Below are 16,561 nucleotides of genomic sequence, written 5' to 3'. Positions count from 1 at the left end.
AATACTTTTGAGGCAGTGTGTGCTGGGCTCTGTTTTAATTATTGGGTTTTCCATTCTCTTGGTGGGTTCATTGGTAAAACATGTATTATAAGAAAAAAGCTATGCAGTGGAGGGCCAAGGGGCACCTCTCAGTCATTCATGTCTTTAGAAGTTGTTTGTCTGCTGGTCTTGCCTGTTACTTTCTTCTCCTCTCATGGGTAGTGGGTTGCTGGGCCTCCCAGCCATCTGCACATGTTGAGAAGAGTCCACCTGGGGCAGACTGCAGCTCAGACTCCACCCATAGGGCTGCCAAAGTCGTGCCAAACCATGCCACCCTTCGCCAAACCTGAATGCTGATGCAAGGAAGCCCATCTGGGAGGCTGGGCTGTATGCTGGCTTTCATGGTATGGACCAATTTGACACTCAGTTGCCCTGTGTTACTACTGCGTGCAGTGAGTCCCAGGCTGCAGAGAAGTGGCTCACGGGATTCGTATTTCTCAATTCTGTTCATTTGCAACTTACAGATGCAATCTATCAGTGAATATATTCCCTCTGTCAAGCACTCATGTATCACAAACAGGGCTGGAGAGAGAGCATGGCCAGGAAATCACTAGTTGTGGAAGCAGGAGGACCTTGCATCAGATCCTCAGGATCCTGTGATCTCATCACTGGGCGGTGGAATCAGGATGCTCCCTGGAGCTGGCTGGCCAGCCAGGCTAGGCAAGTTGGAAAGCTGCAGGCTCAGTAAGAGACCCTATCACCAAAATAAGGTTGAGGGTGATGGTAGAGACCCAACATGCACTTCTGACTTCGACATGTGCACACACATCTACACACACACACACACACACACACACACACACACACACACACAAACCATTCATGGAACCATGGGATAATCTAGTGTAAATGTGTACCTTTCTAGTCATCTTGCTCTGATTTTCACTTAGACATACAAACTCTCACACACAAGTTTGTAGACATATCCTCTGCAGACACGGTTAAAGCAAGTATTGTGCTGTTTTGTGTTTTTCTTATATAAACAGGGCACTTACATGTCATTCTGTAACTTCACTTTTGCCCTCACTGAGAGCATTCTAGAGCAGCATAGGGCACTGTGACTTCCTTTCAAAAGCCGTTTAATGTCCTGTAGTATAGATGTACCTTTTTCCCATTAAGGATGTAAAGATGCTTTTGTTTCCTAGTATAAATGTTCAGTATGACTGTTGAAGTTGCATCTTTTGGGTTATTATAGGGCTGGAGCTTTAGCTCAATGGCTGAGCGTGTGCTTAGCATGCACAAAACCCTGGGTTCCACCTGTAGTAACACACAAAATACGTACACATAGTGTAGATCCTTCAGGGGCTGGAAAGGTGGGTCAGTGGTTAAGAATGCACTCTGCTCTTGCAGAGGGCCCACGTTCAGTTCCCAGCACTCACCTAGGGTGGGTCATAACTGCCTGTCACTCCAGCTTCAGAGGATCTGGTGGCCTCTGAGGTACCTACACTCGTGTGCACATACCTACACATATGGACACATTCACACAGTCTTAAAAACAAAATCTTGAAAAGTGTACAGATCCCTCAGCACATGTACTGATTTATGCTCCAACCAGACATTCATGAAAGCTTTCTGGTTTTATTCTTGCCCTTCCCCTTCAGGCTCAGACTTAAGCTTATGGGGACTGGATTAAAGGAAAAACAGCCACAAATCCCCCCTGCCTTGTGACCCCAAATCTTGGGCTTTGTGGCACCTCCTTCTTGTGGCTGCTTTGCTGTTTTTGAGAAAGTGCTCACTCCCAGGAGCCCCTAGCAGACATGTAGGAAGAGCGTGGTTGTCGCGGCACTGAAAGGGGGAAGCTATTTGATAAAAATTGCTCATTGGGGCTGTTATTTTCAAAGGTCATTTCAGAACGGTACTTCATTCTCTTCCCTTTTGATTGCAAATGGTTACAAAGAAGGGTCTCATTTGTTTTTCTACCCCTGTGACTACGCAGCATCTCTCCTCAGAGACGGCTAATATTACCTCTTTGCTGTGTATTCTTCCAGAGAGACTTTATGCTTGTAAAATGATGTGTATCTATATGTAAGCTTCATTCTCTCCACAACCCCCCAAATACGCACTTGTGAACACGGTAGGCAGCATGTAGAAGGGTTAAGAGTATAGTTTGTAAATCACGTTTCCTGGGTTCAAATCCCAGCTTGACCACATGTCACCTGTATAGATGACTTCACTGATGCCTGTGTCAGCTTCCATGTCTGAGAAAATTGTGTTGAGGTCATTACAAGGATTACATAAATGAGCTAGCGTTGTAAAGTTCTTCAAACATATCTGCACTATAGGATGTGCTGACCGGGTGTTTTGTCACCCCGACACAAGCTAGAGTCATCTGAAAAGAAGGAATCTCACGTAAGAAAATGCCCCATCAGACTGGCCTGTAGGCATGTCTGTGCTTCGTTTTCTTGATGAAGGATAGATGTGGGAAGGCCCAGCCAGCCCACTGTGGGTGGTGCCACCCCTACACAAGTGGTCCCAGGTCACATGAAGAACCAAGCTGAGCAAGCCATGGAGAGAAGGCCAGGAAGCAGCGCTGCACCCCTCCCCCCCCCCCCCCCCCGTGGCCTCTGCTTCAGCTCCTGTCTCCAGGTTCCTGCCTTGAACTTCTACCCTGATGACTTCCTTCAATAATGGATTGTGATCTAGACACATACGCCAGATAAACCCTGCCCTCCCCCAAACTGCTTTTGGTTAGTGTTTTATCAGAGCCGCAGAGAGGGAACTGGGAAACAGAAAGAAGCCAACGTTCCTTCGTTAAATCTTAAAAAGGAGAAGAAAAAGAAAAGCGGGGAGCAGGGAAGGAAGTGTCCGACTCTATTTCACTTTACAACAAAATGTCTCTCGGCCATTTCCTCATTTGATGCCTGGGAGAATTCTCTCTGTGCTGATAAGACGCGGGCTGCTTGGCAGCTCCCTGGTGACAGACAGAGCAGTTGTCCACCCTCGCTACTTGAGTCACCCCTTGATGACTGACCTCAGGTATGGACAGTTTACGTGTCTGCAGATGGCAGACAGGTTCATCAAGTGGAATCACGGGGTCAAGGAGTGTGTGCCGCGTTCCTGGTGTTGATGGCTGCTGCCGCCCCGTATTCATGGCATTTACACCTGTCTGCCCTCTGTACCGGTGCAGTGAGGAGAAGCTGCTCGCAGAGCCCAGGAAACCGGCGCTAATAAGCCCTGTGAACTTTGCCCACGTGCTAAGCAGGACTTGTAGCTCACTGAAGTTTCAATTTGCACATCTCTTTGTGGTGGGGAGGATGAGTACCACAGCACTTGTGCCCAGGCCTTCTTGTCTCGCCTGTGAAGTGTCTGTCATCCACCAGCTCCACTTTTCAGACAAAGAACTACTTATTTATTCCTTACTAAGTGCTTGGACCATTTTATACATTAAGGAAATTTAATCATTATAGTTATTTGTGTGTGTCTGTCTGTGTGTGTGTAGTGTTTGCTTATATTCATGTGTGTATACATGTGTGAATGCAGGTACACGTACACGAATGTGTATACGTGTGTGGAGGTCAGAGGATCATGATGCCAGGCATGTTCCTCAGTGGCTCTCTACCTTCTTTTTATTTTATTTTTTGTCTTTTTCCTCTGTTTTTTAGATAGGGCCTCTCATTGGGCATGGGGTTCACTGACTGGGCCAGACTGTATGGCTGTTGAGTTCCAGGGCTCTGCCTCCCTCCACTCAGCACCCCCAGCTCTGGGGTTCCAGATGTGTTCTGCTGCGGCATCTGGCTTGTATGTGGGTGTGAGGAGTTAAGCCCGGTCCTCATCCTTGCATGGCAAGCATGGTACCCACTTCCCAGCCACCCCTTTTTGCTTTAAATAATACTTCAAAATTAAATTTTTTTTAGTTTATATTTAATTACATTTCTCCCTTCCTTTTCTTCCCTCCATAACCTCCCACAAACCCCTCCCTTCTCTCCTTCAAATTCACGGCCTCTTTTTCACTAATTATTATTGCATGCATATATGTATATACATACATTCCATACACACTCACATATGCACACACACACACACACACACACAGAACCTAAATCTTGGCTGGGCAGTGGTGGCGCATGCCTTTAATCCCAGCACTCGGGAGGCAGGCGGATCTCTGTGAGTTCGAGGCCAGCTTGGTCTACAGAGCGAGATCCAGGAAAGGTTGCCAATGCTGCATAGAGAAACCCTGTCTCGAAAAACCAAAAAACAAACAAACAAAACAAAACAAAACAAAAAACCTAATCTAACCCCTTCAGTTCCTATAACGCTACCCACCCATATATATGCTTTCCAGACTGACCTTTGTCTCTGTACAACCCGTTGGTGTGCTCGCCCCAGCCTCTCCCCTCCCCAGCTTTCCTCAGCTGCAGCTGCCAACAGCCCTTTGTGTAAGGCTGAGGCCTCATGGACTTTTCTCTGTCCAGTTTGGCATTGATATCTTCCTTGCTCAGCTCATGTTTGAACAGTCATGTTGGTGAGAATTTATGGGTACAGCTTTTGATATTATTAGGAGACTCAACTTTACAGTAAATGCTCTGGTCCTCTGGCTCTTACAATCTTTCTGCCTTAGCTGTGGGAGTGTTCTGTACATGCCTACAGAGGGGACTGGACTCCACAACTGTGCGTTTTGATTGGTTGTGGTTTTATGCAGTGGTTTCTGTTGCAGAAAGAAGTTTCCTTGGTGAGAGGTGAAGACTGCACGTATCTGTGTGTATCAGGACTAATGTTTACAGATGGTTTGTAAGGATTATGCTGGTTTAGTAAATTAGTAGTTGGAGACTCTCCTCCAACAGTGACTTCACCAGCACTGACTAGTTGACTAGGTTTTCGGTACCAGGTGTAGTCTCTCTTTTGTTGAGTGAGTCTTCTGTCCAATAAGAGAGCCACTGGCTGCCACCACGGTGTGCTTGCCCCTACTGGACCTTCAGAGTTATCGTGCCATGCTGGTCCCCGATGTGGTTCATGGGTATCACAGATGGGCAGGACTGTTGGTTGCCTCCCTCCTTTGGAAGTTTACTGTTTTTCTTTTTACTTTTTATTTTTGAGACACACACATCTCATATGTTTAGGATTTTAAAAATCTTTTTATTAAAATATCATTAAATCATTTTTCCATTTCCCATTCTTCCTTCGAACCCCTCCCATGTCTTTTGCCTTTTCCATCTAGCCCCTCCCATGCTCACCCCTGGGTTCCCTCTCAAACTTATATCCTCTTTTTCTCTGATTATTATTTCTACACACACACACACACACACACACACACACACACACACATATTGATATAACTTGCTTAGTCCATTTAGTCCACCGAGATTGAGCTCCACATTTTCACAGCTGGTCACATTGGTACTGGATAACCAATTAGGGGACTCATCCCTGAAGACTAATTCTCCCTCTCTTGGCAGTCATTAGTTGCCTATAGCTCTTTGTGGGTGAGGCTCTATGAGACTTCTCTTTTCTACATTAGCTTGTCTATTGCTATTGTCATTGTTCAGGTCCTGTTCAAGGCGGCCATCCATTGCATTATCACAGGGACAGCTTCCCTGTCTGTTCTGGGAGATGTGATCGATCTCACAGTAGACTTTCTGGCCCTCTAGCTCTTACAATCTTTCTAACCTCTCTTCCCAGAAGAACACCCTCTGTTCAAGCTGGGCACCCCATGATCAACTGTTCTCTGTATTTTGGCAGGTTGTGGTTTTTTGGATCATCTCTGTCTGCTGCAAAGAGAAGTTTCTTTGGTGAGGGATGAGAGCCACACTTACCTGTGATTCTAAGACTAAGTATTAAGGATGCAGTTAGGAGTTATGCTGTCCTAGTAAAGCCGCAGTCCAAGGTTGCCTCTAGGATCCATGACCTCACTAGCCCTAGGTAGTTGTTGGTTACTGCCAAGATATGAGTGCCACTACTGCACCTTTAGGACTATCTTGCCACACCAGCCATTGTGGTTCACAGACTTTACAGCTGAATAGGTCTGTTGGTTGCTTTTCTCTTTAGGGAGTTTGCATAGCACCTTCTTCTACTATGAAAGTTAATCATTAGGAAGGAGACTTTCAGGCTAGTTCTGGCTAGACTCTCCTGAGTCCTGTGTTTGAAGTAGGTGGTGTCTTCAACAATAGAGATTCACCTTCAACCTCAGGGAGACAAGCAAGGGCAACAGTAATAGCCTATGCTGTTTTGGAAGCCTCTTGGGTCCCCTTGACCAACAACTCAAAAGAAGGTTCCTAATGCCTGGTGCTGATGTTTTTGTTAGATGCTCTATGGCTCTTGGGGGACCCCTGTCAGCCCAAGTGATGTAACGTCATTGTGTGTGTGTGTGTGTGTGTGTGTGTGTGTGTGTGTGTGTGTGCCACACAGAGACATCATTTGCCTAGTTGCATCATCCAACTAGGATGAGCTTTTTTTTTTTTTCCTTTAAGTAGCTGGGTTGGCGAATGACAGCACTTTTAAAATGGAGGTTGGCACAGAATATGGCCCACGGAATCAACTAACCAGGGCGCATAGGAGCTCACAGAGACTGAACCAACAATCAGGGAGCCTGCATGGGTCTGACCTAGGTCATCTGCATATATGTCATGGTTAAGTAGCTTGGTGTTCTTGTGGGACTCCTAACAAAGGGAGCAGGGGCTGTCTCTGACTCTTTTGCCTGCTTTTGGGACCCTTCTCCTCCTACTGGGTTGCCTCATCCAGCTTTGATATGAAGGTATGTGGCTAGTCTTATTGTAATGCTATGTTTGGTGGACATCCCTGGGGGGGGGGGCTGCTCTTTTCTGAAGGGGAATGGAGGAGGAGTGGATCTGGGGGAGAGGGGAGGTGGGGGTGGGAGCTAGGAGGAGAGGAGGGAGGGGAAAATGCAGTCAGGATGTAATAGACAGGAAAAATTAAAATATAAAATAAAAATAAAATCAAGGTTAGGAATATATCGTGTAAAACTTAATTTTCTAACAGGCAGAGTGAATGGAAACATTTTAGAGAATGCCTGGGAACTGAAACAATGCCTTCTACATAGGAGCATTCCTACACTCTCCCTGTATCTCCAGAGGAGCTGACTTCCAGGATGGCTGACCAGTGCTAGAAAATCAATCCCTACAAACATGCAGTTACAGAAAAAAGTAACATGAAATTGCATGCTTTTGAGAAAGCTGAAAGTACTTCTTAACCTCCCTTTGAGAGTTTCAGGCAGTTTGAATCCTTACTATTTCTACACCGCACACCCAAACCGCCAATTCTCCTGGAGGAGGGGTGCAAACCAAAACCACATTTGCCCAGACACCCTGCAGGCAATTGCTGGGTAAAGGTCCCTGGCTTCTGATGGAGGACATTATATCACTCAGCGGCAAAAAGCACCATGCAGACTTGAGACCCTGGCTTCTGAGTCTGGTGTCATCATTTCATCTTATCCATCCCAAATCAAAGCCATTTGTTTATAGAAAAAGGTTCACAGACACTCACACCAAAGCTCATTGTCCAAGTCAACACATCTTGCAAACTCATCCATCTCCATGCTTAGTTGGCTATTGAATTAGTTATTATGCTCATTGTTGTGGCCAGATGGATACCTAACAAAAAGCAACTGAAGGAAAGGTTCACTTTGTCACCGGTAGGAGTGTCCATGACATTGTGATACGACGCTGTCATCCACAAATATGTCGGGCCATATTCATAGCTGTGCTAGGACACTAGGCTGGTTACCGCTGAAGTCTAAGAAGGATACAGTCTCTCATCGGGGAGAAGGCATGGAGATAGCAAGAGCGTAGTGCAGCTGGCCACAGTCCACCTGCAGACAAGAGGTGAGATCAGATGATCCAACCTCAAGGCTGATTCCCAGTGATCTACTTCCTCCTGCCTCCACCTTCGGAAGGCTGTCTGACCTTTCCAAACAGGGCGGCTATCTAGAGACAAAGGCTTCAAACACACGAGCGTCTGGAGGGCATTTCTCATTCAGACTACACTTGCCGCCATAACGTGTTCTATTGCAGATGACAGCAGAGTCTGATGATGGGACCCAGGCAAGCTACTAGGCCTCAGTAAGCAGCCCTCAGGCTCCGGATCTGCACACAGTCATGGGGGTCTTCCTCCTAATGCTTTCAGCCATGCTTCTCATCACTGGAGCAAAATGCTTGAAAGAATCAATGTGGGGAAAAGAAAGGCTTGTATTGGCTCAGTTTTGAGGGGGGCTGCGGAGATCTCTCAGGCAGCAAAGTGCACATTATGCAAGCACCAAAGGGCCTGAATTTGATGCCCAGGACACATACTTTAAACAAATCCATATGTGGTGGTACATGCTTATAATTCTTCGGGCAAGATGGGTGGTTCCTGGGAGACAATATCTGAGGTTGATCTCTGGTCTCCACATGTACACACACACACACACAAACACACACACACACACACACACACACACACACACACAGGAGAGGGGGGCTGAGCACGGGGCTGGAAGCTCAATCCATGGTCAGAGACCTGTGGTGATACAACAACATATTATGGTAGATGCATATGAAGAAGTAGGGCCCCTCATCCATAGCCAAGAGAGAGAGACACAGAGAGAGAGAGAGAGAGAGACAGAGTCAGAGACAGAGAGAGAGAGAGAGAGAAACTAGAGTGCCACTGTCCCCTTTAAGAACACACATGCTGTGACCTGAGACCTCCTCCTGAACCCCACCTCCCCGCAGCACCATGCTGGGGACCAAGCTTTTTCTACACAGGACTTTCCAGGGCACACTATATCTAAACTTCAGAAATGGAACTAACCGAGCTGGCACACGGTAGCCATCTGCACAGTGTCTGACTTCCGGGAAGGCCCTTACATGCTCAGCTGTTAAAACTGTTAATACTTTGAGACAAGGGCTTATGTAGCCCCAGGTGGTATCAAACTCACAACGGAGCTGAGGGTGACTGGACCCCCTGATCCCCATGCCTCCGCCACCCAAGTGCTAGGGTTACAAGTGTGTACCACTGCAGCCAGTGTATGCAGTGCTGGGTGGAGTCCAGGGCTTCACGCCTGCTGAGGCATCTGTCAACAGTGACACATCCCCAGCCTTGTTATCATTATTATGAGGGTTGCTTAACTGTAGTGAACCCTCAGCTTTAAAAAAAAAAAAAATCCTATAATCATCAGGGATGCCCTACTTTGACAGCTCCTCTGGGATTGGATAAGACGCTTGCACTCCTTGAGGTGAGCTCTGTAGTCTTTCCAGAGAGCTTCTTTGTCTGTGTGGTGAGTACACATGCACATGTGTGCTTGCGTGTGGGGAAGCCGGAGCTCAATATCAAATGTCTTCCTCAACTACCTCTCCATATTAGTCTTTAAGTCGGCGTCTCTCTCTGAGCCTGGATTAGGATAGGCCAGCTGGGCAGTAAGCTCCAGGGATCTCCCCGTCTCTATCTCCCAGCACTAGGATGATAAGCCTGTGTTACCATCCCTGGCTCTTTTACGTGTGCTCTGGGGAATCTTAACTCTGGTCCTCATGGTTGCAGGGCAAACACTTTGCCCACTGAGCCGTCTCCCAGCGCCCACCCCACCTCCAACCAGCTCTTCGATGCCAACTTGCCCTGAGGGCAAAGTGCTTCCTGGATACACTGTCAGTGCCTCTACCTGCTCTTTAAACGCAGTGTACCCCTAAAATCGGGGTCCCTACAATAGAGACCGGGAGTACTCCCTTTGAAATGTTCTGTATTCAGAGAATTCTAGGATTTAATAAACTCACAGTTGAGAGCCGTCTCTCTCTCTGGCCACTTACTAGGTAATAACAGAGATAACATCTGGATGTGTGGTATGTGGTCCTAGCATGAGACAGATGGTTTGAACAATAATAAATGAAAGAAAAACCTTGTCGTCTAGTATAGCGTAGGAGCTAATCTAAAAGTAGGCCTTGTCATTGGGACGATGACTTGGTCAGTAAAAACACTTGCCATGAAGCATGAGGACCTGAGTCTGATGCCCAGAACCCATATAGAAAAAGCTGGGTGTGGGGGCGGGAGAGATGGTTAAGAGTATACATATACTGCTCTTATGAAAGTCTTGAATTTAGCTCCCAACACCTCTATAAGGCAGCTCACAACCACCCATAACTCCAGCTCCAGGGGAATCCAGTGGCCTTTGCTAAGGATACTGCCCGCACACATACACATACATTGCACATACACACATACACAGAGAGAGCGAGAGACAGAAACAGAGACAGACAGACGGATAGAGACAGAGAGAGACTTTGATTTTAATAGCTCTTTATTCATGGATACAGCAACTAAAATAGCTGTCAGAACAATTTTGTCCAAAGTGAAACGGTGTCTGTCACATTCACCGTAGATTCTGTGTGACCTCCATGCAGTCACCCAAAAGGACTCCCAGGATAGCGCCAACCTGAGAGTTCTTACACCCCGAGCCATCTCCTAGCTCAGGGGACAAGAACCCTTTCTGTGGGAAGAGTTAAGGTAAAAACTATGCACTCAGATCTGGGCTCAGAGTGATGGCTGGACTACGTACGGACCGCACGTGCTAACCCCCCTTCTCCGGGCCTGTGTTGCAGGGATCATGTACCGGAAGTCGTGTGCGTCCTCAGCAGCCTGTCTCATCGCCTCGGCTGGGTACCAGTCCTTCTGCTCCCCTGGGAAACTGAACTCCGTGTGCATCAGCTGCTGCAACACTCCTCTCTGCAACGGGCCGAGGCCCAAGAAAAGAGGCAGCTCCGCCTCGGCCGTCAGGCCAGGGCTTCTCACCACCGCCCTGCTTTTCAACTTAGCCCTCTGCCTGGCACACTGCTGAAGCTAAAGGAGACGCCAGCCCCTGCTGCATCATCTGTCTGGCCCGCACTCTCACCTCCCCGAGTCTCTTCTGGGTGTCCTTTTATTCTGAGTAGACAAAGGGGTCTTTTTGTTCCCGTTCAAGTAACGCGAGATTGCCATGCAGGAACACTTTGTAAGCTCTGAAGATATTCAGTCTGAATTTCCGTGTGTAGGTGAAGAAAAAGCATAGCGCGGAAAGCCCAGATCTTCCCGTCCCAATCCGTGTAGCCACCGCCAAGGCCAGCCTGGAAGAATCAGCCCTTAGAAGTCATTGAGCTATGCATCTGCCCTTCCCAAAGCCTCGAGCTTCCATTCTGTCCCTGCTAGGAGTCACAGTCTATTGGGGGACGGCTGTGTGAAGGTGACTTCGCTTTTATGGGAGGGAAGAGCCAGTTTCTGCTCAAGGCTTCGGAACTTGACATTCACACTTCTTGCTCCTGTAAACCATTTTCTGTCGTGGCATCAGCTGGTTTGGTCTCTGGGTCAGTCTGTGGTGACTCAAGACTCAAAGGCTGGAGCTTAGCCTCTCCGGGCCTGGCCTCGGTCTGAAAAGTGCTTAAGAAGACCTTGTTAGTTCTCCGGGAGGAAGAGTTTCTCTGGGAGGAAGCGTTCCGCCGGGAGGCTAGGAAGATGAGGGGGCTGCGGGCTGAGCTGGTGCTGGCCTTGGCGGAGCTGAAGTGGGCACGCAGGCGTTTCTCCTGGTTGGCGTGCTGCAGGGTCAGCCGGCAGCACAGCACCTGCCAGAACACCTTCCGGAACTGCTGAGAGGATACGTTGTAGAGGAGAGGGTTGACCACGGAGCTGAGGTAGAAGAAGGTGTTGGAGAAGGGGAGAAGGATCATGTAGGCCCTGAAGTACGGCATGGTCCATTCATCCTTGGGTTTGGCTGCAGCCATGATCCGCCGCACCTGATTTGGCATCCAGCACACGGCCAGTGTCACCACGATCAGTCCTGGGCAGGCAAGAAACAGGACAGAAAAAGAGATGGGGGAGAACATGAGAGAGAACAGCATGAGAACAAAAATAAATAAATAAAACCCATAAAATATTCAGCCCTTGGTTCTGTTGCTTACTGGCCAGGAAACGGTACCAATTTTTCAGCGCTGTGCTTGACGGCTTCTTTTTGCCACTGGCAAAGGAGAATTTAATGCGGCTTCAAGCTCAGGGGACTTGGCTATGTTAAAGAGCGTTAAATGCTTTCGACAGTGTATTTATACCTGTGGGTGCCCGTTAATTTTCAAAATGTTTTCATTGTTGCGCGTGTATCCAGAAAATATCTCATGTTGGCCATAAATCTGGTTTTGTCTTTTTGTTTCGGGGTGCGCCCATAAGCTATAGCCATACTAGGTGAAATGGTATTGTTTTGTAAACAGTGACTGAACGAAGAAGACCCAGTGACATTCTTAAGTCAAATGGAGGTTGCTTCTCTTTGGTTCAACAAATATATTTTATGACAATGAGTTTGCATCCAATTTCAGGAGAAGCCAAATCAGGGACAGATTATTATAGAGAAGTACCACTCAGTCCCCCTCTTTGTGCATGAAACATTTGGATGTCCTGTGCTTCAGTTCTGCCTTACATAACCACAGCCACTTCTACAGTTCTGACAAACTGAAATCGCAAAACAAGACATTTTACATAGACATATATATGTAGATGAAGTAATATATAAATATATGTCCCAAAAGATATACACACCTCTAGCCATGATACTTCTATCTATTTCAGTAAAGCATTTTCGGAACCAATGCCCCTCCTACCTTCACATGGGAAAACAAATTATCCCGAACACCCAAATCTCTGAAACTCATTTTGTGTACAGACAGGGGCACACCCTCTGCCTTTGTAGCACTGAGCTGTAGTGTGGATGGCCAGGAGTGAGCAGGTCCTATGGAAGAGGGTGGTCCTCAGCTCAGCCCCTTCCAGACACTCATTTGGATGCCCCACGCTTTCGTTCTGGCTTACATGATCACTGACTCTTCTATTCTCTGACAAACACCTAGAATCACAAGATGGCGAGACTTTACCAACAAAACAAGAAGAAAAATAAGCCTTGGGAATCTTTTGGGCTTTCTTTTTTCTTAGGAAGCTGAGCAGTCAGAGCAAAAATTCCCATAAGAGGGGCTGATATCTTAAAGCAAGAATCTGATGGGACCAGTGAGATGGATGGTCAGCAGTTAGGACCTAAGTGCTGTTCCGAGTATCCACATCAGGCAGATCACAATGGCCCATCACTCCAGCTGCAGGGAATCTGACACCTGCCAGCCACCTCAGTCCTGGGCACACCCCTCCCCACACATACAAAATTAAACGTAAATTTTTTTTTAAATTTTGCGTTTTACAAGTGTTTCTTCCCACTCTGACACCAATTTTCTCAGAAAAACTACGGAGAAGTAACAATTGGTAATCACTGTTTCTTGCCTAGAGTAGATGGTAAATTGATCATTAGTTAATGGTCCAGGGCATGCAGACATGTTCATGAGCCCAAGGTTACCCCTGTGGCTGATGGAGGAGGAGACCTTGACCATCCCTAACTCAGCTGCCCCCAAAGACAAACCCTCCAAACGAAGCCATCTGTCAGCAGGGAGGGCCTGGGAAACTCTGGTCCTTTGTGAATTTCTAAGGATTCCTTCTGCCAGGGCCCTGAGATAAAAACCAATCTGCTTGTTTCTTCCCTTTGAATTTGCTTTCCTGAGGACGGTCAGTAAATCTAAGAATAAAATAGGCAACGCAACATATTGATCCGATGAAAGAGCAAAATAAATAAATAATACTATCTCGAGTCAAGAGCAGATTCCAAATCACCTTGTTACCACTGCTGCATAAAAACAGCAAAAACAGACACTTCCTGATTTAAAAAAACAAAAATACACTTGTACAGGAAACTGGGACTTTGAGGAGGTCCCAGCCACCCGAGCCAGATTGGTTTTGAAGTTGTATAGTTCTGAGTTCAGTATTGATTATGAAGGAGAACAGATGCCTGACTATATGAGGAAGCTACACGTTTTCACAAAGCTTCATGTTTGTTTGTGTTTTTTGTTTGTTTGTTTCTGTCATTGAGTTTTGCCGAACAAGTCCAGCCATGATCTGAGGATGTGTTTGTCAGAACATGGAAATGGAGCACACAGCTTTCTGTGCGCGCTCTGCGACATGGTGGGAAGTTGCTCTCTGCGGATCTAGAAAGCTGACTAGGAGCTCCTTGTACCTCCCACAGGCCGAACATGGCACAGCTCTGAAAGCCAGCCTGTAAAAGAGATGAGAGAAGGCAGGGTGGGAAGGGGAGAGGTGTTGGGAAGGAAGTGGAGGCACATCAGGACGGAGGGGGAGAGATGTTGGGGAAACAGGGGAGAGGTTTTGGGGAGAAGGAGGAGGAGGAGGAGGAGGAGGAGGAGGAGGAGGAGAAGTGTCCTAAATCTCTTTCCACAGTGCATTCCCTCTCTGTTCTCCTCATCACCTGCTTACACATCTTTTCGTTAGCTTCCTGCATGCGCTTGCTCAGCCCCAACCATCCTTCATCATCATCCCATTGAAAGGAGATTTTAGTTTAGTTTTGTTTTATTTTTTAAGAAGAAGAAAAGAAAGAGGAGAAGAAAGAGGAAGAGCAGAGGGAGGGGAAAGAAACCCAGTGTCCAGGTAAACGAAAAGGGATGGGCCAGACTGTGATCCAGAGCTTGCTTTGTAGTTTCAGCCAGGATTTATGAAATTGAACTGAGATAGCAAACGACAGCTGGGTCCGTTTGAATGAGTAGCAGCAAATGGGAGAAGAGGTCAGAATTCCTCCATGAGAAGGAGCCTGGTAAGGAAGCTAGGCTTTCTGGCTGTGGAAGTAGGCCGGTAGGACCGTGAGTTCAGACTTGGAGGAAGAAAGACAGAGTGTGAATAGAAATGGATGGGTTCTAACCAGTACAGACAAGCAGGTCTAGATGTAGACCATGGAGCTGGGAAACTAGCTTCCTCCACTCCAGCTTCTGTGCTGGGCACTTACTCCTCACATGGGGTTCTCATCTCCTGACAACCCAGAGAGGTCAACGCAGTCAGGAGCGTCACTTAACCTGCCCATCTCCCAACCCTGTGATGCAGGATCCCTTGTCCTCTCAAGATGCAACACCGCCAATGTCTCCTATTTTCAGTTTGTTAAAGAAACACAGGCAATGGGGCTACAGAGGTGGCTTAGCTGTTAAAGTGCCTGCCTCCCAAGAGTTCAGGTCTCTGGTACCCACATGGATGCCGGATGGACAGGATGAAGAGCCGACCCGGAGTGCCAGCCTTGGAATGTGGACACTAGGGCTTCCCAGAGCAACATGGGTCGTAAGACTAGCCAGATCGGTGGGCTCTGGGTTTGACTGAGAGGCCTTGCTTCAGAGAATAAGGTGGAAGAGTTAATAAAGATCAAGAACTGGACATCAACTTTAGGCCCTCACAGGCGCACACATATGCCCTCACACAGGTTTCAACATACCTATGCAAACATGCATGCATGTACATGCACATACCACACACAAAGAGATAGTCATAAAAATGGAAGGAAAAAAAACAGGCAAGAAAGAAGTCATTAACTGTGACCCACATATAATGTCACTCTACCCACTGAAATAACAGAAGCCATACAACTAATTTAAAGTTTTTCAAGCAGATTAAAAATGACATCAGTGACAACACATTTTGATTAATTAATTTATTTTTTTCATTTATTTTATATACCAGCCATAGTTTCCCCTCCCTCCTCTCCTCTAATTCCCCCCCACCTCCTGACTACCCCCATCCACTCCTCCTCCATTCAGAAAGGGGCAGGTCTTCCATGGAAGCCAACGAAGCAGGACACATTGAGTTGACTCAGGACCAAGCTCCTCCCCCTGCATCAAGGTTGGGGAAGGTAACCCAGCATGGGGATTGGGCTCCCAAAAGCCAGCTCAAGTGCCAGGGACAAGTCCTGATCCCACTGCTAGGAGCCCCACAAACAGAACAAGCTACACAACTGAGTGACAACAATGTTTATAATGCTACTTAACTCACACACATATAACTGGATTTCTTATGCAAGTAAAATATGGAATCACTATGAAAATATCATTGGTGAGATTTTTTTTTTATTCTTCACTCACCCTTGCCCCTTACTAACTCCCTAACATGTACACAGTCAGCACCAAGGACCCTCCTGAGTACCCTGCATTTGCAACACTACCAAGCATTGCTGAATTGGATTTCTGAATGTGTATCCCTGACTACAGTGTATGCTGTTTTGCCAGCCTCTCACTAACCTTCCGTAAAAGTGTTGGTCACATTATTCAACGTCTACATTGTTCTGAAAGTACAAAAATGTCTTCTGCATGTCCCACCCCAAACTCTGACTCTCGGGAACACACAAGTCATGCCAACCGCCTGGCGGGGCTGTTGACATATCCTTCCCCCACCTCAACTGGAGGCGAGAAAAATGGCTTCCACTCTGTGTTTAAAATGATAACTTTGTTCTAGGAAAATGGAAATCTGGGTCTACAAGGTGCCACCAATGGCAGTCTGAGTCATGTGCCCACGGGCAGTGTGAGAGTTCAGTTAGCCTTCCTGGAACAGGAAGCCAACCAGCCCCTCTGTGCAAAATTGATCAATTCACAATGACACGCAATTGTTCATTGTTACATTTGAAAAAAAAAATTCGTCCTTTTCCACAATACACTGTTGAGACTAAATACCATACCTACCATGTCCAGAGGTAACTTCCTATTTTGGCTGTTTGAAATTAATTCAACTCCAG

At 47.0% G+C, this 16,561-nt stretch overlaps 2 protein-coding genes across 3 annotated transcripts in view; one reads left to right on the top strand and one right to left on the bottom strand.

Moving 5' to 3' along the window:
• The window catches only part of Lypd1 (LY6/PLAUR domain containing 1), a 43,377-nt gene extending 31,271 nt beyond the window's left edge, over positions 1–12,106 (top strand). For both annotated transcript variants that reach the window (XM_076547252.1, XM_042258027.2), the window contains one exon: positions 10,557–12,106. In XM_076547252.1, coding sequence (XP_076403367.1) covers positions 10,557–10,792 — 236 coding nt within the window. In that variant the 3' untranslated portion in view covers positions 10,793–12,106. The remainder of the gene's footprint in view (positions 1–10,556) is intronic.
• The window catches only part of Gpr39 (G protein-coupled receptor 39), a 204,156-nt gene continuing 197,832 nt past the window's right edge, over positions 10,238–16,561 (bottom strand). The window contains exon 2 of the mRNA XM_042258024.2: positions 10,238–11,764. Within this exon, the coding sequence (XP_042113958.2) occupies positions 11,235–11,764 (530 nt within the window). The 3' untranslated portion in view covers positions 10,238–11,234. The remainder of the gene's footprint in view (positions 11,765–16,561) is intronic.

This window comes from Peromyscus maniculatus, chromosome 11 (genome assembly GCF_049852395.1).
Source record: "Peromyscus maniculatus bairdii isolate BWxNUB_F1_BW_parent chromosome 11, HU_Pman_BW_mat_3.1, whole genome shotgun sequence".
Taxonomy (NCBI): Eukaryota; Metazoa; Chordata; class Mammalia; order Rodentia; family Cricetidae; genus Peromyscus; species Peromyscus maniculatus.
Note: the sequence above shows the minus strand (reverse complement) of the source record. Positions and strands in the feature narration are given on the sequence as shown.